We start from the raw sequence: 24,053 nt of genomic DNA, 5'->3' as shown, positions 1-24,053 counted from the left end.
CAAACTCAACTGGCTCTTGTGGAAAAGCCCCATGTGCACTGTCTACTGTGAAAATCCCTATGACGGCAGATTCCAAGCTACCAGTGTGCTGCTGGGAGTTGTGGTGCTAAGAACAGATGGAGCAGTCACCGTCATTAGAAGAGAAATGGTAACGGCAACGAATCAGCAAAACTTTTTAGGCAGCTGTATGTTATAGAATGAAAAGTCTAGACTCCTTTAAGGACACAAAGGCAGGTTGTACTCGCTCCCTGGCTTTTCTCAAGTCTCTACAGGTACTCTAGGAGAAACACTAGAAGCAGAGCTGGCAGAAAGCTTGACAATGTCTGGGAATAAAGGTCTAGGGAGGAGGTGCAGGCTGTACTATAAAAGATGGGAGGCATATCTGGACCCTTCACCTCTAAAGGACAAAAGCTCCAGCTTTGACAGGTGGCAAACCTTGCTGCCTCCAGGACACAGGGGAAGGGAAAAGGAAGACTTTGATGTAAGAAAAAGCAAGAAACCCAACACTAGGAAGGGACAGGGTCACTAAGAAAGCTGTACCCCTGAGATGCGGGACACAGAGCCTTCCTAAGTCTGAGGCTAAACCAAGAGAAGAAAGCCACTTTTGTCTCTGCCCCAGGCCAGCCAGCAAGCAACAGAGCTGTCTCTACTGCAGAAGAGAGGAGCAGGCAGGCAGAGCCTGCAGAGGCCTAAAGCGGAAGAAAGTCAGAAAGCTGAGCAAAGTCCAACTGAGAGAGAATATGGAGCTGGTAGCACACTGAAGGTAGCAACAAATTGCAACCCAGCTCAAAGGCCCAGAGGTAGAACAGGTAAATCTATTCCAGAAATAAATGTATTGATTTCAGATAGTTTCTTTGATCCTACACATGATATCTGGTATCCACTATAAAATTATAAGACAGATACATATGCATTAATAAACAAAACTCATACTGTAAAGAGACAAAACAATAGAACTAGAATCGGAGATGATCACGGACTATTTAAAACAGCAACAGTTAATGTGCTGCGTAGCATGACTAGGATGGGAAGGCTGTGGTGGAAAGCCTGCTCACTACCCATGAACAGATGGTGAATTTCAGAAATGAGCTGGAATTTAAGAGTCAAATGCAGCTTCTAGAAATAAAAAACAGTAACAGAGATGAGGTGTTTTTGTCGGGCTTTCCAGCAGACTTGACACAGTGGGATGAAGGAAGGATCAAAATTTGAAACTAGAGGACTGAGAAGACAACTCAGAGGTTCAGAGCACTGGCTGCTCTTATAATGGACCCGAGTTTCATTCCCAACACACCACAGCGGCTTACAACCGCCAGTTCCAGGGGATCTAGCAGCTCCTCTGGTCTCTGTGGGCAGGAGGCACTCATATTGTGCGTATATATGCATATATATATAAATATATACATAATACATACATACATATTCGTGCAAACACAATACTCATATACACAGGAAAAAATAAAACTTAATACCACAAACTAGTTAAGTATAAACAGTCCAATGGGGGACGGTGGATAAGCAGAACAGAGCACCTGAATGATCTAATCCATTAACCAGAGCACAAAAACAAGAAAAGCAAGACAGGAGAAAACACTGTAACAGACAATGACCAGAGCACTTGCCTAGCATATGCAAAACCCTGGGTTTGATCCCAGCATGGAAAATTAAACACATAGATTAAGACTTTCCAAAAATAAAGACATCGAGTCCCCAAGAATCTCAGAGAACACTAAGCAGGGAAAGGCCCCTCTACACTTGATGGAGGGGGTCACACACGAGCAGACTCAGACTGCTGAAACCCAAGACAGAGAATCTTACAGAGTTCAGCAAAACACATACCACAGAAACAAAAGAAGAATGACAAGGGCTGGAGGGACAGCTCAGAGGTTAAGAGCACTTGTTGCTCATACAGAGGACCTAGACTTGGTTCCCAGCACGCACATGGTGTTTTCACAACAACCCCTAACTCTAGGGCCAAGGAATCTCTCAAAGGCATCAGATAGAACACTCATACACATTAAATAAATAAATCTTTTTAAAAAGTGAAGAAGCCATTCATGGTAGCACACATCTGGGAGGCAGAAGCAGGCAGATCTCTGTGAGTTTGAGGCCAGTCTAGTCTACAGAGTTAATTCCAGGACAGCCAGGGCAACACAGAGAAACCCTCTCTAGAAAAACCAAAAAATAAAAAGTAAAAATAAATAAGATAAATAAAACCCTAAATAAGGTTAAGAAGAAGAAGAAGAAAAAGCAAACTACAAACTTCCGATCAGAAAGCATGCCTCAGATAATATCTTTGGTGCACCCACTCTGTGGAGGAGGGGCAAGATCGATTCTTTAATCAGTAAAAATAACTTCCTAAAAGGCAAGCGTTAACGAAGGTATTTCTGAGATAAGCAAACTCTGAGTAAAATCATTATCAGCAAATAGGAATCATATGTTTAGACAGAACGAACAAGAAGCCAAACAGAAAGCTAGACCCGTATAACGGAATTAAGCACGCTAGAAATGGCTAGTGTGGTGTCACGCACCTGTGGAGCCAGCACTGATGAGTAGGAGACAAGACTGTGCCAAAGAACTAAACTGAAGTGACAGCCATGGCATGGAGCCTTGCAGAGTACATGAGAGTAAACGAGTAAAACAGCACAAGGCCAACACTGCCTTCAAGTAGGACAGCATCTTTCGAAGGCTGGTGGTAACGGACTGATAGTCCGTTAGCCGTAAGGCACTAACTAGAATTGTATAATTCACGAGCAGAGGTCAATAGTTTGTATATCTGAAGGTAAGGGGACGAACAAGTACCTGCCCTCTCATCATGGCTGAGGTCAGTTTCACAAGGGCTTCTGCGGACAGGGGCAGAGGCAGACAGTGCCCATGGCCCTTCCGTTCTTCCTTCGGAACCTTAGAAATCAAATACAGGTGACTATATTAGCGCCTATCAGGCAATCCTGAAGACCTGTGCGAGCCATTAGGTGGGCAAATCGTAAACACGGTGGAACCGTTTCCACAGAGTAGCAAGCCTGGACTCAGGAAGGGCAGACTGTCAGTGCTGAAATCCCACTCTTTCGTGTCCTCGTGTAGAAATGTACACTTTGGTTTCCCTTCATGTAAAACTAAGGAGTGTGCTCACTTCCTACAACTGTCATCATAACTACATAGCTTATTAACCACCAAGTGCCTGAAGCAGTACCTGGCACACAGTAAAGATGTCCGCTTAATTATCCATACCGAACTGTTTCAGAGCCTAGGTGTGATTTATCAGATGTCTCAATGGATCATCAGCAGTTTCATTCTGGACGGAGTTCACTGAGCCGCACGGCAGTGGGGACAGGTGCACATCCTTAACCGGGGTCCAAACACTGGCCTCCAGCAGACACAGGCAGAGGAACACTGAAAATTAGCTCTAGCCTCAACCACCTGCTCCATCGCTCTGGCCTTGGGCAGCACAGCAGACTGTTGTCCAGTCCACTGCCAGGGAAGTGGCAGGTCATACGTTTCCACTGGTCAGACACAGTAAGAACAGAGGCTCTGGGCCTTGGTCAAGACCCAGGCTGACATGGGGAGCTGACTAGATCTGCTGCCTCATACTGACAGAGAGAGCTCTTCCCTCACACCCATTCCTTCCAGGGGCTTCATCAGCACTGAATAAGGGTAAAGGCCAGGCCTGCTATACTCAGAAGAAATTCCAAACCCAAGTTTCCACTATACAGGAGTCATTTCTCCCTTTGTCTAAGTCAGACAGCCCATCTGCTATCTCTGCAGAAAGAGAATGACAAATGGAGACCCTGATGTCTCCAGTATCAAATAAAAAAGTTATTATTGGGGTGGGGTATGTGTGTGCCTGTGTGCACGTGCGTATATGGGGGAGGGTCACAGCATCTATATGGAGGTCAGAGGACGGTTTGTGGAACCAGTTATCTTCTTCTGTCTTTATGTGGGCTCCAGGGATGGGACTCAGGTCATCAGGCTTGCTTAGTAAGTGCCTTTACCTGATAGATGAGCCATCTTGCTAGTCCCTGTTGAAGAACTTTGAACGTAGGATCTCAGGCCCACATTCTAATCTCAGATCTGCTCCTGATACTCTGGACACAAAGGGTTGAATAACTGCTCTCTTAAAGCCTCCATTTCATGTTTTTACCACAAGTTTTAGTTTCCTAACTCCTGACCATGGGATCTCCACAGGGTCTATTTCCTGACACACACTAATGACAGCACAGTGATCTATCCCACCCAAAGAAGTCACTCTGGCCTGGACAGGGAGTATGGATAGCTTGGGCAACGCCAGAGAGGCCTCAATGCCTCCAGAAGAAGGCAGGCCTTGTACTTGCTGCTAAGGTCTCCATGAAAGCCAGGCCAGGGCTGCCCAGCTCATCTCAGGTACCAGTAAACACCCTGAATTCACGGCTGACTGAGAAGCGCATCTAACACTGAGCTTCAGGAAGCAAGCCTCGCCAAGATGATCTCACCCCCTGGCAGACTGCCCCATCAGTTCACTGGCTCTCAAGCTGTTAGGCTCTGGGCCTGAAGGAATTGCCAGTTTGGTGGAATCCCAGCTGTGATCATTACAAAAACAGGGCAGACTTAAGCAAACGGGTATTTACTCCTAATGAGCTAATGCTCCCTCAACACTTCAACACGAGGGGACCACGAATCAACCGGCAATGTAGGGAAGACTACAACAGAAATGGGGTGGGCAAGAACAGATGACAGGATGGAGCCTGTGCTCCACTGGAAAGCAACACCCAACTGAGAACACTCTCTTAAGCCTCTTGGAGTAACAGACAGCCAACAGCAGCCACAGGAGAGGGACCAAGGAGGGACAGGCCTATGGACGCACTTTCCCTGGCCCTTCCCCACACCTCTCACGTGGATGAGAACCTCTAAGAGCTGGCAGAGCCCAGGCTGCCATTGGTCCTGAGGATGCAGTGGGAGCGCCAGGTCTCTCCTCAGAGATGAGCACAGCTAATGGAAGCAGAGTCCTGTGGTAACAACTACAGGTCACAGCGCTCGGCAGAAGCGGTGTGTGTGTGTGTGTGTGTGTGTTAAAGGTTCTGCACAACAGACATGGCAGAACTGGGAAGTTGGGTTGAAGGGGGTGCTGACAAGGCTGCTGCCTACTCATGGGATTCTGGGGACTTACTTGGATTAGAAAGAGAAGACAACAAGAAGACAGTCAGCAGTATCTCTGCCTGGCATGCACAAAGTCCAAAGCTCAATTCCCAGCATCACAGAAACCAGATGTGGTGGAGCACACCTGTATTTCCAACACTCACTAGGAGAGGTAGAGGTCATCTTTGGCTACACATCAAGTTTGAGTCCAACCTGGATTACACGAGACTATCTTCAAAAAACAAAGCAATACAAAAACTTGAAAAAATGAAAGAGGGTAAGTTATTTTCTCCCTTATACTTCAAGACTAAAAACTGTTAAGATTTACTTTTGTACTTTGAGATATCATCTTACACCTGTCAGAATGGCTAAAATCAAAAACACCAATGATAGCCTTTGCTGGAGAGGTTGTGGAGGAAGGGGTACCCTCATCCATTGCTGGTGGGAATGCAAACTTGTGCAACCACTGTGGAAATCAGTGTTTCGGTTTCTCAGGAAATTTGGGATCAACCTACCCCTGGACCCAGCAATACCACTCTTGGGAATATACCCAAGAGATGCCCTATCATATGACAAAAGCATTTGTTCAACTATGTTCATAGCAGTATTATTTGTAATAGCCAGAACCTGGAAACAACCTAGATGCCCCTCAATGGAAGAATGGATGAAGAAAGTGTGGAATATATACACATTAGAGTACTACGCTGCAGTAAAAAACAATGACTTCTCGAATTTTGCATGCAAATGGATGGAAATAGAAAACACTATTCTGAGTGAGGTAACCCAGACCCAAAAAGATGAACATGGGATGTACTCACTCATAATTGGTTTCTAGCCATAAATAAAGGTCAAGGAATCTATGATTGGTGATCCTAAAGAAGCTAAATAAGAAGGTGAACCCAAAGAAAAACATATAGTTATCCTCCTGGCTATGGGAAGTAGACAAAATTGCCGGGAAAAAAGTGAGATCTTGGGGGTGGGGTGGGATGGGGGTAAGGGGAGATGGGGAGAGAAAAGTGAGAAGGGGAGGATGGGGGGAACTTGGGGAAACAGGATGATTGGGATAAAGGAAGGTTGGATAGGGGAGCAGGGAAGCACAAATCTTAGTTAAGGGAGCCACCTTAGGGTTGGCAAGAGACTTGAACCTAGAGTGGCTCCCAGGAGCCCAAGGCGATGTCCCCAGTTAGTTCCTTGGGCAGCTGAGGATAGGGAACCTGAAATGACCCTATCCTATAGCAATACTGACGAATATCTTGCATATCACCATAGAACCTTCATCTGGTGATGGATGGAGATAGAGACAGAGACCCACACTGGAGCACCGGACTGAGCTCCCAAGGTCCCAATGAGGAGCAGAAGGAGGGAGAACATGAGCAAGGAAGTCAGGACCATGAGGGGTGCACCCACCCACTGAGACAATGGGGCTGATTTATTGGGAGCTCACCAAGACCAGCTGGACTGTGACTGAAAAAGCATGGGATAAAACCGGACTCTCTGAACATGGCGAACAATGAGGGCTGATGAGAAGCCAAGGACAATGGCAAGGGGTTTTGATCCTACTTCATGTTCTGGCTTTGTGGGAGCCTAGCCAGTTTGGATGTTCACCTTCCTAGATATGGACGGAGGGGGGAGGACCTTGGACTTTCCACAGGGCAGGGAACCCTGACTGCTCTTTGGACTGGAGAGGGAGGGGGAGAGGAGTGGGCGGAGGGAGAGAAGGGTGGGAGGAGGGGGAGGGAAATGGGAGGCTGGGAGAAGGCGGAAACTTTTTTTTTCTTTTTCTCAATAAAAAAATTTTAAAAAAAAGATTTACTTTTGTTATTCTTAATTATGTTTAGGTGAGTATCTGTATATGGGTATGTACGCCTGGGTACAGGAGATCTCAGAGCCAGAATGGTGTTTAATCCCCTAAAGCTGGAGCTATAGGAGCCATGAGCCACATGACATGGGCGCTGAGAACCGAAATGGGTCCTCTGGAAGAGAAACGAGTGCTCTTAACCACTGAGTTATCTTCTCCGGCGCCAAGATTAAAATCTTTAAATTACATGTCTTTCTCTTTATTATGTATATGTGAACATGCATGCACATGTCTGACATGTGTACATGGAAGTCAGAGAGGTTCCAGGTTCTCTCCTTCTACCACGTAGGTCCTCAGGCTTAGCAAATGGCAAATGTGTCTTTTCCTGCTGAGCCAGCCACCTTGCTGCACCTCTATCCCTCTTCTTTTTCTTCCTTCGAGAAAAGAATCTTATTACATAATCTATGATGCCCTGGAACTTGGGATCCTCCTACTTCAGGCTCCTGATTTCTGGGGTTGCAGGCAGGCGTTACCATACCCAGCTAAGGTGAATTTCTTCAAACATGAGACACTAATGGGATGCAAAGGTCAGGATTCCGTTTCTCCCAGCTCCTGCTCCCTGGTGAGTATGAAATGGTAGGTGGTTTACAATAATCCTGATTATAAACTCCAAAACGACACTCAAGGTTCCATATCAAGAACCCAACTGTTCAGAAGGAAGCCAAGTTTCCCTTCTTTTAGCGCACAGGGTAAAGACAATGAAAAGCTCTTACAGTGTGGCTCTGGGCCTGGTGTGGCACTGCATGCCTATAACTCCAATACTTGGAGGCTGAGGCAGAATCTCTGTGACTCAAGACCAGTCTAAACTACCTGTCAGGATCCAATCTAAAAATAAACAAATAGGTTGCTTTAGCAGGGCATGCATACAGGGCCTCCCATTTCCTCTCCTAGGGAGTCACATCTTCTTGGGCTCAGTTGACTGAGGACCTTGGGAAGGCAAACACAAAGACTAAGAACTGAGATTGAAGAGATTACTTAGCAGTTAGGAACAACTGGCTGCTTTTCTAGAGGATCTGGGTTTGATTCCCACATGGAAGCTCACAACTGTCTGTAACTCCAGTCCCAGAGGATCCAACGTCCTTTTCTGACCTCCCTGGGCACCAGGCACATGCACTGTACAGACATAAATTCAGGCAAAATAATCATATACATACAAGTAGATAAAAAAAAAATTAGTCAAACTTACCATCTGGCTGGGTAACACAAATGGGACCTCTAAGGACCACACACACACCTCGGTTCTGCCCCGAGTCTCAGAAGCTGGGGCGTATTTTTTTTGAAGAAGCTGCTTGGTGGCCAACAGGAAAGAAGAATGGCACCAGCAAGTAGGTTGCGGGCTGGTCCTGAACATTTTTGAATGTTCTTTTCTTCACAGTAACAAATAGCCGGGTGGTGGTGGCGCACGCCTTTAATCCCAGCACTTGGGAGGCAGAGGCAGGCGGATCTCTGTGAGTTCGAGACCAGCCTGGTCTACAAGAGCTAGTTCCAGGACAGGCTCCAAAACCAAAACCACAGAGAAACCCTGTCTCGAAAAACAAAAAAAACAAAAACAAAAAAAAAAGATTAGAAATACCTGATTCTCTTAGTCACACAAAGGCAAGGAGCCACTCCCAGCCCGCTCTCTCTGAATCCTGAGGGGAGGTACAGCTGCCAGTCACCTGCTGAGGAAGCCCTGGCACCCTCTACCTCCAGGGCAGGATCCAAAGGAATGAGAGCCCACTACAAAGAAGGAAAGGGGTGGGCTTGGTGACAGAGAGGCAGCCTGTCCTGTCTGCTGTAAAAGGGAGCTCTGTGTTGAGTCTTTCTTCACCCAGGTTTAACTATGCTCAACATCACAGGATGCCCCAGACAGACAGAGATTTTATGAGATGTACGCTTCCAGAATCTCCTTCAATGTGTTTGTGCCACTTGTTCCTGCAGTAAGACTTACAACAGCTCCTGTTTATTCCCTCAGTTTAGGTCAATGGGCACGCAGAAAGACATGTGACCATGCCATCAGACTGCAGTGGCACTGAGCAGTGAACCTAAAGAGATTAGAATGCCTGCCAACCAGAGAACAAGTTTCTAAAAACCATGAGCTCAAGTAGAATCAACATTCTGAGAAATTTTCAAAGAGGAAACCCATAACTTTGCTAGCCAGCTGCCAGGAAACAATGGGTCCATCAGGAATAGGCTGGCCACGGGAAACAGGTGTCCACAGCAGGCTGAGGAGATGCACCAACAAGAGACACCAGAAACACAGACACCCTGAGAGAAAAGCAAGCAGCGGTGGGAGCAGGCTACACTCCCACCCTTTCCCCCAGTTTCAATGAAGCAATGCCAGACACTTTAAGCTCCACCTCACTCAGTGGTGCTGGGAGTCTGGTATTCATAGGGAAAAGAAAATGTTTTTTTCTGTCTCTCCCACTCTAAATCTCAGGTCAGGAGAAACACTGGCCAGAAAGAATTCAACAGGCTTCCTGCACTCCTAAGGCTAGTGAGCATCAGGCTCTGAACTCAACAGGCAAGAAAAGAGGATACCACGACAGCTGGCAGCTCATGGCTAGCGAGTGTGCTTCCCAGGTGGCGCAGCCATATCTGATGAGAATACCAAAAATGATAAAGCCAGAACAGCTGCATGACAAAGATCCAGCAAACCCGAGCCACAGGACTGTCACCGTGACTCTTTCACTTCTGGTTTTGACCTCCACAAATTGCATTCTTAAGGGGCTTTTAATATTTGTACAACTTAGGGATATTTAATTAATAGGAAATTTCTTATGAATCATTTATGCCTTCTCCCAGGAATACTGAATACTGTTTCTAAGCTTTCCCGGCAAAGTTCTGAACATATTACTCCCCCCACGCCCCCCCTCCACTTTTAGGGAGATACTCTTATCTACTTGAAGGTCTTCTTTATGCCCTGGAGGTTGTGACACACATAGAGAAGCCAGAGGTCTAGTTATGAGGCTCTGAGATATTCTTGGAACATCTGCTCCATACTTGCTCAGGAACAAGATAATCAGAACAAAGTTCAGGCTTCTTCCTATCATATGCCCAAGCAATTGCATGGCACATATAGCAGCAAAGTTAGACAGCTGGAGTTACCTCTGCCCTACACAGGGACTTATACTGATGAGCAAAGAAGGGTGTGGAAAGACGATAGAAGAATGAGGGGTCAGGACCTCCCTTTCTTAGAAAAGTTAACTTGTACAGAGCCACTATGATGTCATATGACCAAGGAATAGAAGAATACTAGGGTTACAAATAAATACTAGGGTATACAAATAAATTCTATAAAGATATAAAACGAAAACCATTGTATTATGCCAGAAATTAAATACTAACTGCAGCAACTTAGGCCTGACCACTAAGAGTTAACAATATACTGCTAGGGACATGGCAGTCTGCCAGGGCTGGCTTGAAGATTTTCTTTCTTTCTAGCATTCTTGAAACCGGAAGAGCTACCTAGCAGTTGGGTTATGGGGTTGATGAGTAAAACTGATTGCAAAAGATAACTCTGTTTTGTCATGGTTTATCATTGATGACTAAAAGATATAAAAAAGAAAGTAAAACATGAGTCCAACAACAAAAAAGACATGACCTATGTTTTGGAACAACACAACTCTATCCCTGCTTACTGAACTCTGTACAAATAAACAAATACTCTATCTGCTAATCAGTCCGGCTGCAAGATTCTTCAATAACCAATGGCCTGACTCAATCCTTCCTCGCTGACTCCTTACCCCCTTTCTGGGATGGCCCCCAGCACCCAGGAAGGCTCTTCCAATAAGACAAGGAGGATCTGTTTGTCTGGAGCTAAGGCAGGAGTCTCCGTGGCCCTGTCACTCTGCTGACTGCAGAAAAGAGTCCCACCTCTTGGAACCCAGCTGCTCTCCCAAGTTCTTTCCCCACAACATCCCTTTTGCCCACCCTGTCCACCCAGCAACCAGACACTGCAGGGCTCTCTAACCCACATTGTCTTTGTCCCCTCAAATCTTCCTCAGTGCCTTGTAGCCTTATAGTTATCCCAATCCACAAACCCCAGAGAACAACCACTGTCTCAAGGCACCACCTAGGGACATGCGGGTCCAGCCACAGCAGGGCGCAGGGCACTCTCATCTTAACTTTCCCCACGGTGCCCTCTTCCATGCCTAGCACACAGCAGGAGCTGTTGAACTGCCATCATCAGCAATGGCCTGAAAGAGGTTCTTAGAAAGGTGAAGAATAAGAGAGGGGAGCAGAAAGGGAGTAACTGGCTCTGTCCCCAATGACATGAGCTCCCTGGGACTCTCTTGCATTTTGGTCAGGTCCGTTTTCAGGAATATGGAGCTCCCACAAAACCCGACCTACCCTTCTCCCTAGGAAGGCAGGGTGAAGATCAGGCCCAGGAGTGACCCAAGAGTCATTTGTAAACCCAGGGCCCTTAGTAGTCAGGGCACTGTGAACTACACACACAAGGAGCCAAAACTGCAGTTTTCTATTTGTTCTCATAAAGGGAATTCGGTCTCTTAAGGGTCCGTTGCCTTTTCGTTGTTGGTTTAAAAAGAATGAACAAAGCAATGGGAATACAGGCAGGCCTGAACTACCTGCCAGGCAGGGAGACAGGAGAACTGCGGGAGAGAGGCTACCAGTGCCTCTGGATCAGGCCAGAACTGGGGAAATGGGCAGTTGGCAGAAGCCAAGCACATCAAACACACATTCTCAAAATCACAGGACTGGCAAACATGAAGGTGCTCCTGGTCACAGGAGAAGCAGGGAGCCGGACTGAAGGCTGAGCATGCGGTCTGCACTGTTCCCTGAAGCGAGCCGTGACAGGTGCAAGCAGAAAGACAAAGCCTGGAGAACAGAGTGTGGGCAGAGTTAGGGGCAGCACGGGCAATATTGGTGGGGGCAGTGTGGGGTGAACGTGAGGATGAAAACAACCAGCACACGACAGTGACAGAATGGTGGGTGAGGATGGATGGCTGTGAGGAGGGCATGGTACCCATACTCCCTGGGAAGCCCCACCCACAGACACCAGTTCCCAAGAACCCTGTTCTTGTCCCCTCTGCAGACCATATATAGACCATATAGACCATAGATTGTGGCTAAATTTGGCCTTGTGCCCCTAACTAAGCCAGGCCTCTGGGCCATGCACTCTCCCCCTCAGTGCTGATCTTGGTCTGCCCCACTCCTTAGCTGTGTGACGACTGACTTGAGCCTAATTTCTCTGGGCTTACAGGGCTGTTCTGTGCATCTGGCAGTGTTGCCAGAAGACCTAGATGGATCTGGACACACACTGGTTAAGAATCTCAGACCATCCACAGGGGAAGCCCTCTGACTTCTGAGGCCCTTCCTGGCTTTGACACTCTCAAGTGACACAGAGCGTGATAGGCAACAGCAAGGCTCTTCATCCAATAGATACTTCTACTGACATATCCTGAAAGTCAATTAAGCCAGGTCAAATGAAGGCCAAAGTCCTGCTCCATCATCCTTCACTGGGGCACCTCCAACAAGAACGAAACACAGAAATACAATCTGTACAGTCAGCCTCACAAGCCTGGAAGAGACTTTGACCATATTCTCTCTCAACTCTGCCCCAACAAGCAGAAAGCCCTGCCTGCTCTCAGCTTGATTTTCTTTTAGGGAAACAAGGCCACTGTCAAGCCTGATGGTGGCTGTGAAGATGGAGACATGCCACCACCCTCAGGTACCTGCCTGAAGCCTGGCACTGAGAGCATGTAAGTGCTATGTGGAGATGCCTAACTGCTCATGCATGCCCACATGTGCAGACACCTAGTATGTGGGGCAAAACAAGATTCTACTCAACTATTCCCTTCTGCCATTTGACATGTGCACACAGCGACCACTGGGAGCCCCCTAAAGGTTATAATGTACTTCTCATGTCATTTCCCTAGACAGGAAGTCTCAATATGAAGTATATGGGCCAATTCCAGGAGATACACAGAAGGAAGCTAGTTGAGATGGGAAAACATCTGTATCAGCTGGACACTCCATCTCTCCCTCTCTGTTTCAGTCTTCTCAATCTAGGGTATCCTTGTGACTTTGCTAAGAAGAGCTGCGCATGATGGCCAGCTACGGTGGCCACAGGGGGCAATCCTAAAGCTTTTGCCAAGTGTGATAGACTGCAAGAAGTGTCTACCTCCAGTGCAGGCAACACAAGGTTGCAAGTCAGACAGTTCAGACAGTGAAGCTGGGTCTTAGGAAGGAACTACTATCAAATGGCAAGCTAGTCATATCCACCTGATGATTCATTTGGCACTGCCTACACCTCTTTTGAGGCCACACTCCAGCTAGAAAGTTGGGGTAGAAACCAAGACTGATGATATGCCCCAGGACCTGGGCTTCTCACTCTCTGAGGTACTTCCCAGTTCATGTGCCTGCTTCACTGGTCATCTGAAGAACTGCATCTAGGAAGAGGCCAGGCTGTGAAATATTTTTAATACCCTTGAGGCAAACCAAAAAAGGCCCATGTCTAAGAAAGCTGAGCTTGTAATCAAGGGAGCTAGGCTGGAATTCAGAGGTCTGATTCCAGGGCCTAGACTGCCCTTGCCCCTCCATTTGACCTCTAACAACTCCCTAGTCAAAGTGACACTGGGCTAGAAGCACCCAGCACCCTAGCTGCACTGGGAGGGTGACTGACTCCATAGGAAGTAATAATACCCCTGTCCTCGGTCAGATCATGAGACAGGAGTAGTGGTGGGTAGTGTGGCTTCAAGCTACCAACAAATAAACAGCTTGCTTGCTGCTGCCTAAGGTCTAGACCTTTCCCTAGAAACTGAGAAACTGATGAAAAGGTCACTACAACATCTGAAGAGCACAGCTATTTTAGGGCTCTAATTACTTTCCTGTTATAGACATTTCTTTAGGGATGCAGAGGGTGAAGAGGCTGGGGGTTCTAAAGGCATATTTCTCTATACAGTGGGGCTGGACAAAGATGGGGTGTGGAAACAAAGTGGCTTCAGTTAGCAGGAATAATTTTGAAACCACTGAAAGTATATCCAAACTTATTTATTCTGCAAACTTCCAGAACAAATAGTTAGGTTAGCACCATAACCATGCCATGCCCGGTACCCAGTTCCTGAACTCTGCAGTAGCCCCCAATAGCTCTATGGTCGCACATGTGCCCACATGGGTTATAAGACCTTATGTGCCAAGTGATGACATGGGTTCCTCAAATCATGATCAATCCTGTGGGCTGATAGCTGAGCCCATGGCACCTGCAATCTGAGCTGGTGGGGGTGGGCCTACAGAGATGGTACAGGTCCTCCCTAGCCCGGAAGCACATGACAGGGTCATAGCACAAACCACTGAAAAAGGTGGTCCTTTCTCCTGAGAACGTTGGCATGGTAGCGGAATCCTCACCAGAAGTATCTAGCAGAGACTCACAGAGCAAGGGTCTACTTCTGTGTTTTCTCAGTATCTTCAAGAGTCAGGGATTGGAACAGTGAGGTTCTCCCAATTAACTGGAATTAACTAAGAAGGGCAAGAGGCTCTTAGGTAGGGAGATCTGCTGAGCTGGAGACTGGATGACCAAGGTGTCAGCTCCTCTCATTTCTGCTCTGGAGAGCTATAAACACAGGGACTTATCAAAGACAACCCAGTGGGAGGTGATGGAGACACAGCACACACACAGGTTCTCAGGCTCTTTACAACACACATGCTGTAGGCCTAAACCAAACCTACGAGGGATGCTCAAGTACACTGTCCTTCCAAGAAGTTACCAAAACACCAGTCCCAGAGGAGAGGAATGAGAAGCCCTAGCCACTGTGCCATCCTTCCCTGGAGCTTTTCTGAAACTGATTTCAGTGCAGTGAGCTCTCCAGGAATCTGTATACCAGGCAGGCCACAACAGGCTGCTGGAGCCAAGGCAGAGAGGGTCCTGCCCCCTCAGCTCTCTGCTGGACCTCAAAGTGAGAGCTACCATGGCATCCAGAGTCCACCCTTCCCTTTCCCTAAGAACCACCTGACACGGGAAGAGCCCTGGTGCCAATCCTACCCACTCAGGAGGGTCCCATCACCATCCTGGAAGGCAGAGCAAGGCCTGTTTGCCCACAGCCAGATGAAATGAGTGACATGGGAGTGAGGGTGCCTTCGGCATTATCACCTCTCTAATGCCCACTTTAATGACCGTCTAAGTCCATCAATTTGCTGATCCCAAGTACTCGGTCACCAGCTTGTTACTACACAGGTGAGAACATGGAAAGATTAAGCTATAGGCCAAGCATGCAAGCCTCATAATGTTAGTAAGGGATGTGACTGAATAGTCGCCACCTGCCTCATCCCACATGGGACAGCCTTACAAACGTCCTACTTGATCCATCAGCATCTGGATGCCCAGGAGGGACAGATTTAGAGTTAGTTATGGCCCACCTACAACCACCAAAGGACAGTCGGCTGTAGGCCACATAGAGCTGACAGTGCAAAGAATCACTCCAGGCAGTCTACAGGGTCTTCCAAATGTCATTCAAAGAAGATGCTGGCATTGCCATTTTGCAGGTAGGAAAACATAAGCTCAAAGTAAGCTGCCCCAGCCAGACCTGCTCCTCCCTGGCCTCCCAAGTGGGTGAGTGGCAGATGGCGACTCTGAGCATGTCTTGGAAGCACAAGAAGCACCGTGAATCCATGAGGTAAATGAACAGCCGCAACATTGCCCGTGTCACTCCAGACCCAGCACCCCCCTCAACAAAACAAAGCGACAAATGAAGTCGCTCAAGCACCCTCCCCACAATTGGTGTGCCACCATGGGCACAGTAGGGAGAACAGGCACTATACCGTCCGGCGTCGCCTGCTGATGGGGTTTTTTACATTTGACGTAATCGTGGTCAATCGGAGTGGCTGTGTAAGGTGGGGATGTCAGACCTGGGCCAGAGGAGGAGGGGAGGGAGGCTCCGGGGCCCGGCAGTGTCCCAGCTGAAGAGTGGGAGTCCTCATCCACCAGGCAGGCCTTCTCCCTGTGGGACAGAGGTACATATCAAAGTCTACACTATGATGAAATAAATGCTCTACTATGGGCCAGCACCATTCCCAGGGGCTGCTGCTGTGAGTTGGGGTCAGAGAAAGCAGGCCACTTCACCATGGAGTCTGGCACTTGGTAAGGGTTCTTCAGAGAACAAGCAGGAAGTCAGTGTCAGGGAGAGCATGCTTACACTCCTGTCCAGTCAGCACTTGAAATGACAAGGGATACAAGTTTCCCTTTTCTGAATTCTAACCCACAAAAGCAAGCAACCCACACTGAGGAGGCTCCTTCACAAGCAGCTGTGCCTTGCTTTTTTTGTTTGTTTGTTTGTTTTAAATTAAAGGAACCTGGAGGAGACTTCAGTGGTAGAACACTTGCCTAGCATGCACAAGGCCCTGGTCTCAATCCTTTAGTACCACAAAAGCAAAATAATCCTGCAATTGTATGTGTGCAAATAACTGTGTACAAATATGCAGAAAACTATTAAGAGAAATTAAACTAATGGCCAGTTCTGGTGACAAGAGGAGACCTGTCACATTTCAGTCTATGCACGTGTGTCTGATTTCCTGGGACTACAATGTATTCACATACTGCCTCTCTAATTATTTTTTTTTTTGGACAGAATTACAATCAATGAAAATTTCATTGTACCCTGGAAACCTTTTATGACTAGAAAACACCAGTCAATAACTTTTGAGCACACTGTGCCAACCTAAGTGACCTACCCCCAGGTGCTCATCTCTCCAACAGAAGAAACACTGCTTGTGCAGGGTTGTGCACTGTTGGCTGGAGGCACAGATCATGTGACTACCTATAGCCATGAACAGAGAGTTCTTAGGGTCAGGCCTGGGAACAGGTTTCTCAGCTGCATAATCCTCAGCCAGGTGGAGTCTCAGAGATGGCATGCTTGCATTGAATGGAGCAGTGGGGTAAAACATCACAGTAAAAGGTGTCTGGCCCCAAGACAACTTGTGTCAGGGAATGAGTGAGGAGACTGTGCCAGGCTCCTGCTTCCTGGCTCTCTCAGCACTGAGGCCAGAGAACAGGCCATACACTGAGCCTCAGAGGTCACCTAGCTGGAGTAAGAGGAAAAAGTCAAACTTAGCATGTAGGTTCTGCACAGGACAAAGCTTTGTTCCACTGGAAGGGGAGCAGGGCTGGCTTCTCCCCAGGATTCACCCTTGTCAGTACCACAGAGATTCAACAGAAATAGCTTGGCCCCGCAATTAGACTCTGAGTCCTAGTTTATCCAGAAGCCCTCCTCTGAGGGCTTCACTACAGAAGATGAGCCCCTGCAAGCCAGTACTCACTTTTCGGAAGCTTTGGGTGTATTCTTCTCCTCGCCCCTGGCAAAAGGTCCTTCTGCTGCCTCCTTCATAAAGCTGACCAGGACCTCCGCAGCAACCCCAGAATCAGGTTTGCCCAGGAGCTTCAGGATGGAAGCATGGAGCCGGAAGTACACCTAGAACAATACCTCGAGTATAATAAGCAGCCTTCTCCAACCTAAGGCCTGTTCCACAGGTGAAGCAGCCATATTGTAAACAGGCTGCTGCTGTCCTGAGAGACAAGCCACTATGATGGAGGAAGGTCATTGGCTAATGAAGGAAATGCCTTGGCTCATTCTATTGGTTAGGACATAGGTAGGTGGAGTAAACAGAACAGAATGCCGGGAGGAAAAGGAAGTGAGGGCAGACCCGACAGCTCTCCTCTCGAGAGCAGACGCCTCAGGAGAGATGCCATGCCCTGCTCCCGGGCAGACACACGCGATGAAGCTCTGAACTAGAATCTTCCCGGTAAGACCGGTGCTCACAGATTGTTAGAGATGGGTTGATTGGGATATCAGAATTAGCCAGTAAGGGCTAGAGCTAAGGGCCAAGCAGTGATTAAAAGAATACAGTGTCCGTGTAATTATTTCGGGGCATAAGCTAGCCAGGCAGGCGGCTGGGGTGTTGGGGACACAGCCCCGCAGCCGCTCCATATTACTACACCACTACACGTTGCCTTATTAGCTTTTAACACCCTGCCCCCAGACCTTGCACAAATAAGCCCTGAAAATGAAAAAGGATACTGTCAACATTCTAACTTAAACGTGTACCCAGTAATCCAAGCACATGGTGATGGGGTAATGATAGTAGCAGCCAGTGGGCACTGCCTCAAGATCTGATGTAGCTCAGGCTAGCCTAAATCTTGCTATGTAGCTGCTGGTGGTGTAGCTGGAACTCTTGATCCCTGTCTCAACTTCCCAAGTGCAATATTTTTGTGTGTGTGATTACAAAACTGGCAAATATTAAAAGGAGGCTCTTAGACTGGCCAGAGAACCAAAGTGCTCACCGGTGTCATTCTCTGGAGTAAGCCAATGCCATGGTCAGAACTGTAAGTTGTCTACAATTCCACCTTTAAACCTCAGGCCCTGGAAACACTCCTAAGAGCTCTGACACAAGATGAGGGACGCGTACTTCCTCACACTATCCCGACAAAGTCCGTGAAGAGGCTGTTTAGGTAAGCAAATGCTCTGAGCAGCTGAAAGGCATGGCACAGGCAGGAGAGCTTTCCATCCCTTCTAGTACACCTTGTCCGATGAAAATAGGAGCTGCAAAAGCCTAGGGCAGTGCTCCTACCTACACAGGGATAGGAAAGAACACCTAGACCTTCAAGGACATAGCTAGACTTTTAGTACAGATTATGGGGTGAGGATATGAGGGTCTCTGCGGACTTTCGTGTTTTATATTCTTGAGAATTTTATGACTCTCTTAAAAAAAACAAATGAATATAGATTTTATAATCAGGGAAAACAAAAACAAAACAAAAATCAAACAACAACAACAAAAACCCTGTGCCCACAGAAGCAGGAAAACAAGAAACAGGGTCTGCCTAAATCCTAGGATGTTCACTGGCCATGTGGGACTCGCAGGGTAAGCACTTGCAGCCTCTGGAAGGGTAAAGCTATCATGGTCAGGACCTTGGGAAGCTCTGAGTCCTGAGCTGAGAAAAGCATTACTGGGTTTCCACTGGCGTTCTTTGCTTCCTCACCTCTAATAAGGGTTTGCTAGGCTCCTGGTACTTCTAGGAACAATAAACAGTGTGAGCCTTCATCAACAGTATTCAAGAAATCATAAAAGTGAATACCGGCAATAGAGCACTGCTCTAGTCTTGAGCAGCAGTGGACAAACACAACACAACACAATGCCCTGTGATCAAAGCAGCCTGCTTTTATCCTGGTTAGCCCAAGCACAGGCAGAGGCCTCACTTGGCCTGAGGTGCCTATCTGATCCTAGGGCAAGAGTGACCACCGTTTTCCTCCTGCTACACAACAGGTCTGAATGACTCTGCAGCTATGGATGTTGCACTGTAGGGTCAGTGTGAGAACGTGTAGGCTGTGAGTAAGGCCGTTTCCTCTGAGAAGTGAAAACAAAATGCCATACTCTCCAAAAGGATGGCAAGCACTCTTAGGGAAAGAGAGCCCAGGCTGCTTGAATGTAATTGAACATGAAGATGCTGAGCACAGAGATGTTACCAGTGGGGTTGCAAGGGAGTCCCTGGGACTGTGAGCTCCATCCCCTGGGAGAAAGAGTGAGCAGACCCTCCTGCCCTGCCTTCCTCCCCTGGATCTGCCGTGTTACCTCCAGGGCTTCCATGGCCAGCTCTGGCGGGTTGTGGTAGTGGATCTTCTTAGGGTAACGGGCAGCCTCCTCGTGCAAGTAGTGGCCAGCCTGCCGGTAGTGCCGCAGGTACACAGTTGGTGGTTGCTGCTGCTTCTCGGCCACCTTGCCCAGCATGTAGTGAATGAGCCATTCCTCCTCATCGCCATCGCCCTCACAGTGGGCTGCAGATGTGAAACAGTGTCTGGCAGTCTCCAGCATGCTGTCGCGCCGATCCTCCATCTATAACAAGATCACAAGCCTGCAGACTGGCCTTAGGTACAATGCCTGCACCTGCCCAGGGATCATGGTTTTCTTGGTCGAAGCCAGCTCACTTGTTCATAGAATTATGGTCCTTTCAGGAAACCCGAGACCCAGCACTGCTGTCACCATTTCACAGCTGTAGACAAGGAGATGTGGAACTTGGGAGTTCCTTAAAAGCATGCCAGGTCCAGAACTGGACTTAAGATTCAGGTCACCGCTCATCAACTCAACGGTTCTTTCTTTTAGCTTCTTCCTGTAGCACCTAACAGTAAAGTTTGTGAAGTTCCCATTGACCTCTTTCTAGGTTCCCTATTACAGCCTGCATGGCTATGGTAAAGACTGGCGCCCATCATCCATCAGCATAAGGAGGAAGAAGGCTGATGTGACTATGCCTCATCGGTCTTTAAAAAATCAGGTATCCTTTACAGAATGAAGCCCCAACTTCAGGGAGTGAGCGCCTTGCTCCACCCTTTCAGTGGGGCAGGCAAGCTGACCTAAGGGAACACGCATGCAGCCCTTGCCCCGCAGCCCTGGAGAGAACAGCACCTAGTACCCAATCACGGCATTGGAAACCCAGTCACAGCATTGGAAACAGTGTGAACCTCTGGAGTAAAACAGCTTCCTGCTTCTCCTCTTTGCCCTTTCATTCTGAACCTGCAAAGGCAGATTCCTGAGCTCCATATGAGACACCCTGACTTGAGCTTATATTTAGGCGGAGCCTCTAGCCAACCTTTCACAGAGTCTGTGACAAGTCACGACAGAGGGTCAATTTGTTAGAGGCCTTCCAACTTAGTTGCTTTTTCTACTTCTTGGCAGCTGCCAAGCACACATGTTCCTTTATTTCAGAGCTTCCAGGTTGGGGACAGAGTGGAGAATGCTGTGTTTTGGGCATCCTCGGTCTCTGGTCCCTCTTCACTGTGCCCTGGCTTGATGGCAGGGAGGCTGTAGCTTCTTCCCAGCTCACCTCAGGGACCAGAGCAGGGAGGGTACACAAGCACTGGTGTTCAGCAAGGGAGCTGCTGGGGTCACAAGCACATGCTCTATCTCACATGGCACACCTGCCCTACTTATGTTTGCTCGACAGAGGCTTAACTTTCACGAACATTCTATAGCAATAGCTGACTTTGGGGGCTGTGTGCTACCCAGATGCTCTGCAAGACATTTTCTAAAAAGAAACTGGCCATCTAGAAACTACAAACGCATTCCTGAATGAATAAAAAGAATGACAGCACAGGGCCAAGCATGGCACAGGGATTCTATCACATTCAGGGCCTCTGAAATGGGCCCTAAAGCAAATATGTCTAAGGAAAAGGCAGCTGCTTAAATGTAGTTCTGTTTGAACTGCTTGACAGCTGTGTGGCATTGCCAATGTCCCTGTTTTTGTTAATTCAGCAGGTGCAACATCCCACAGGAAGAAAAGGGACAGTCACCAAGAGTGTGTGTCTAGAAGCTCTGCCACTAGACTTCATTCTAGTGCCATCCTCGGAACAGATTGGATACCCTTCCTCATGGCACTTCAGTCTTGTGCTGGGCTTAGGGAATGGATGAGGCAGGCATCATGACTGACCTCTCCAATGCTGCCTGAGAGAACGAATGGCCATCTTTATATGTAGCCTGAAGCACAGAGAGAACATTAAGTCACTCCCCAAAAGTCACTTGGTTAGGAAGTTCTGGTCCCCAGTTCTTTCTCCTGCCCTAGAAACGACATCACAGGGAATGTTTCCACTTCCCTCATCACCTCTGGCAAGTCTGCAGGTGAAAACTAAAGAGTACAGGAGCTCAGATACATCAAGCATGTTCAAGCCCATTTCTCAGACACGGTAAGTCTGGACATAGCTCAAGCAACCAGGGGACCGCATCCTAGGAAGCTGCCTCCTCTGAGGTGGAAAGAGTCCAGGGAACACAGGGCAGTCGTTCAGGGCAGTACGTGCCCCAGATAAGGAGGCCAAACCTATCCCTTCCCTCAGGGCTCCTGCATCCCTGGGCGTTCTAGCCCCTCTGGCAGTCCTGATACTTAAGGGAGGCAGAAGGCCTGAGAGCAGTTTCAGGATCTGAGCTGCCTGGGATAACAGGGGCCATCAGGCAAACACCATGGTCATCTAGAAGCTGTGAACTTGGGTAGAAGAGAATCAGATCAGGGGTAAAGGTGGGGGGATGTCAAGTCCACCTGTGGGAGTTGTACAAAAAGTGCAGAGAGGTTCCTCCTGATTCTCAGAATGTATATTTCCTGGAAAGTGTTAAGTGTGAAATTTCACCAGGATCAGTACAAGGAAATTAGGTGAGGGACTCTAAGATCCAGGCCACCTTACCTCACTATGTGTCCTTGCAGGATAATTGTGTTCCTAATGTTACAAGGCCACCCATGGAGTCAAGTTCTATAGCAGCAGGTGGAGGGGGATCAGAGGCCATTGAAACACAAACAAATGCAGTAAGTTGTTTCTGTACTGTCAGCTAAGGACTCTACTACACCTATAGAAAGTAACCTGAGAAGGGCTCAACAGTGCAAGCAGAGGAGAAAAGGAGGCCACACACTGCATTTAATAGAACAGTATGTAGGCTGAAAGAAAAAATCAAACAGGCAAATCCTCCTAGATTCTCCTAAATATACACACTTCATGTGTGTAAAAAAGGTTTTGTTTCCTTTTGAAGTCTAGAAAGACACAAATTGAATAAAAGTGTCTTAAAGAAGGTGATGCTTAGTTGAGAGCCATGCAGCACTTCCCCACTGTGTTCTGGTCAGGGCTCAGCCCTGTGGAGCTGTGCTATCTGCCTCCTGTTAGCAGTGCACTGGAACCTACTATGTGTCTATGCCTCTAAGGCCACTGCTCTCACATATCCGCCACCGGTGTCAAGTCTATCCCTATGATGTCACATACAAACCATTGGAGAAAAAAATTAAGAAAATAATAAAGGAAAACATAATAACCACACAGGAGCTTACAAAAAGCACAGCTGTCTGAGAGTTCCCGTGTGTCCTTTTAACAAGCGTCACACCCATGCAAGAGACCAGTCAAACATGGGAGTCACTATTCTCACTCATCTGTAGAGTTCACACAATCTGGACATTGAAGAAAGGAAAACTTTGGGACCAAATTGCTGAGAGTCTAGAACCCAGAGGCCAACTCCTGAACTGAGGGACTGCAGTGCCCCAGCACAGAGGAGGAAGGCGGCATCATTGTGGGAGACCTCAAACAACAGCAGCAGTAAAGCCTAGTGTTGTGCTCCCAGCCTGCCATACTCCTGAGCCTTTGTGCACAAGGATTGAGAACTAACACAGTTGGCCACTGCCTGTAAAGAGAAAACCCCCGAAAGGCACAATGAATTCAAACTCCCAGGGAAAGGGAGGCAGCTCCCAAATAAGTCTACAAAAGCAGCTTTCTAAATGTATGAGGCAGAGGTGAAAGGTGTGTGTCACATGATCATATAACTGATAGAAAGTTGAGCTCTCCAAGAGTCACGTTCTTGGCATTGTCAAGGTTCTAGTTACATAGATTCAGGAGACATTTCACTATTAATTTTTTCATAGAGCCCAATGACATCTTTTATTCACTACTTATTACAGTAACTCAGTCCTCATTAGCAGATGGACTTCATGACTTCCCCAGGGCTGAGGTCCTCAAACAGTGGCCTTGTATTCACTGTAGACTGCTAGGGCCTACTCTAGTGGTGAAATGTACTGCTGCATCTTCACCAGGCTTTCCAATATCATCTGAAGAGTTCAAAGGCTCTAAGAGCCCGTGTCTTACTCTGCAGGGTCTTGAAGGCAGTAGGGGCCTTGGCACAAAGTCAGTCCACCCACAAGGAGACAGCGCTTTCAGAGGACTGCAGTGGCGTCTGCCAAGGGTCTCCTCAGCCCTCCAGCAGTGTCACAGCACTGTTAGCATCATCTTGCCAGGGTTTTAATCACAGACAATCAGTGCAAAACCTGAGACCAAGTACTGCCTGATTGGTCAGCTCCTTCAACACCTTGCTCTGCTCTGCGACCTTTCTGAGCTGCGACACCTTGTTGTCCTGCCGCCTAACTTTGCTAACGTGAGGGTAACTCTGTGGCAGTGTGCGTTCAGCAGGCACAGGACCTGGGTCTGATCCACAGCACCCTTCACCCCTCCCTAAACAAACCCTAAACATGTCAGTATGATTCCTCCATTTCTATCTGAAGGAAACGACCGTGCTCTTGCTGAGCAGTGACTGCAGGTCAGATCCTGGATCTTGCACTAGAGACGACACACACCAAGAAACTGAAAAC

At 47.8% G+C, this 24,053-nt stretch overlaps 1 protein-coding gene across 8 annotated transcripts in view; it reads right to left on the bottom strand.

Moving 5' to 3' along the window:
• The window catches only part of Cabin1 (calcineurin binding protein 1), a 122,694-nt gene that overhangs the window by 55,195 nt on the left and 43,446 nt on the right, over window positions 1-24,053 (bottom strand). For 2 of the 8 annotated variants that reach the window (XM_075979956.1, XM_075979957.1), the window contains exons 24-27: window positions 19,526-19,786; window positions 17,216-17,367; window positions 15,722-15,900; window positions 2,800-2,898 (exon numbers count right to left, since the gene is read on the bottom strand). In XM_075979956.1, the coding sequence (XP_075836071.1) occupies window positions 2,800-2,898; window positions 15,722-15,900; window positions 17,216-17,367; window positions 19,526-19,786 (691 nt within the window). The remainder of the gene's footprint in view (window positions 1-2,799; window positions 2,899-15,721; window positions 15,901-17,215; window positions 17,368-19,525; window positions 19,787-24,053) is intronic. The other 6 variants (XM_075979958.1, XM_075979960.1, XM_075979959.1 and 3 more) reach the window with 3 other exon arrangements.

Source organism: Microtus pennsylvanicus, chromosome 7, assembly GCF_037038515.1.
Source record: "Microtus pennsylvanicus isolate mMicPen1 chromosome 7, mMicPen1.hap1, whole genome shotgun sequence".
Lineage (NCBI taxonomy): Eukaryota > Metazoa > Chordata > Mammalia > Rodentia > Cricetidae > Microtus > Microtus pennsylvanicus.
The sequence above is the reverse complement of the archived record's forward strand: the minus strand, read 5'-3'. Positions and strand labels throughout refer to the sequence as shown.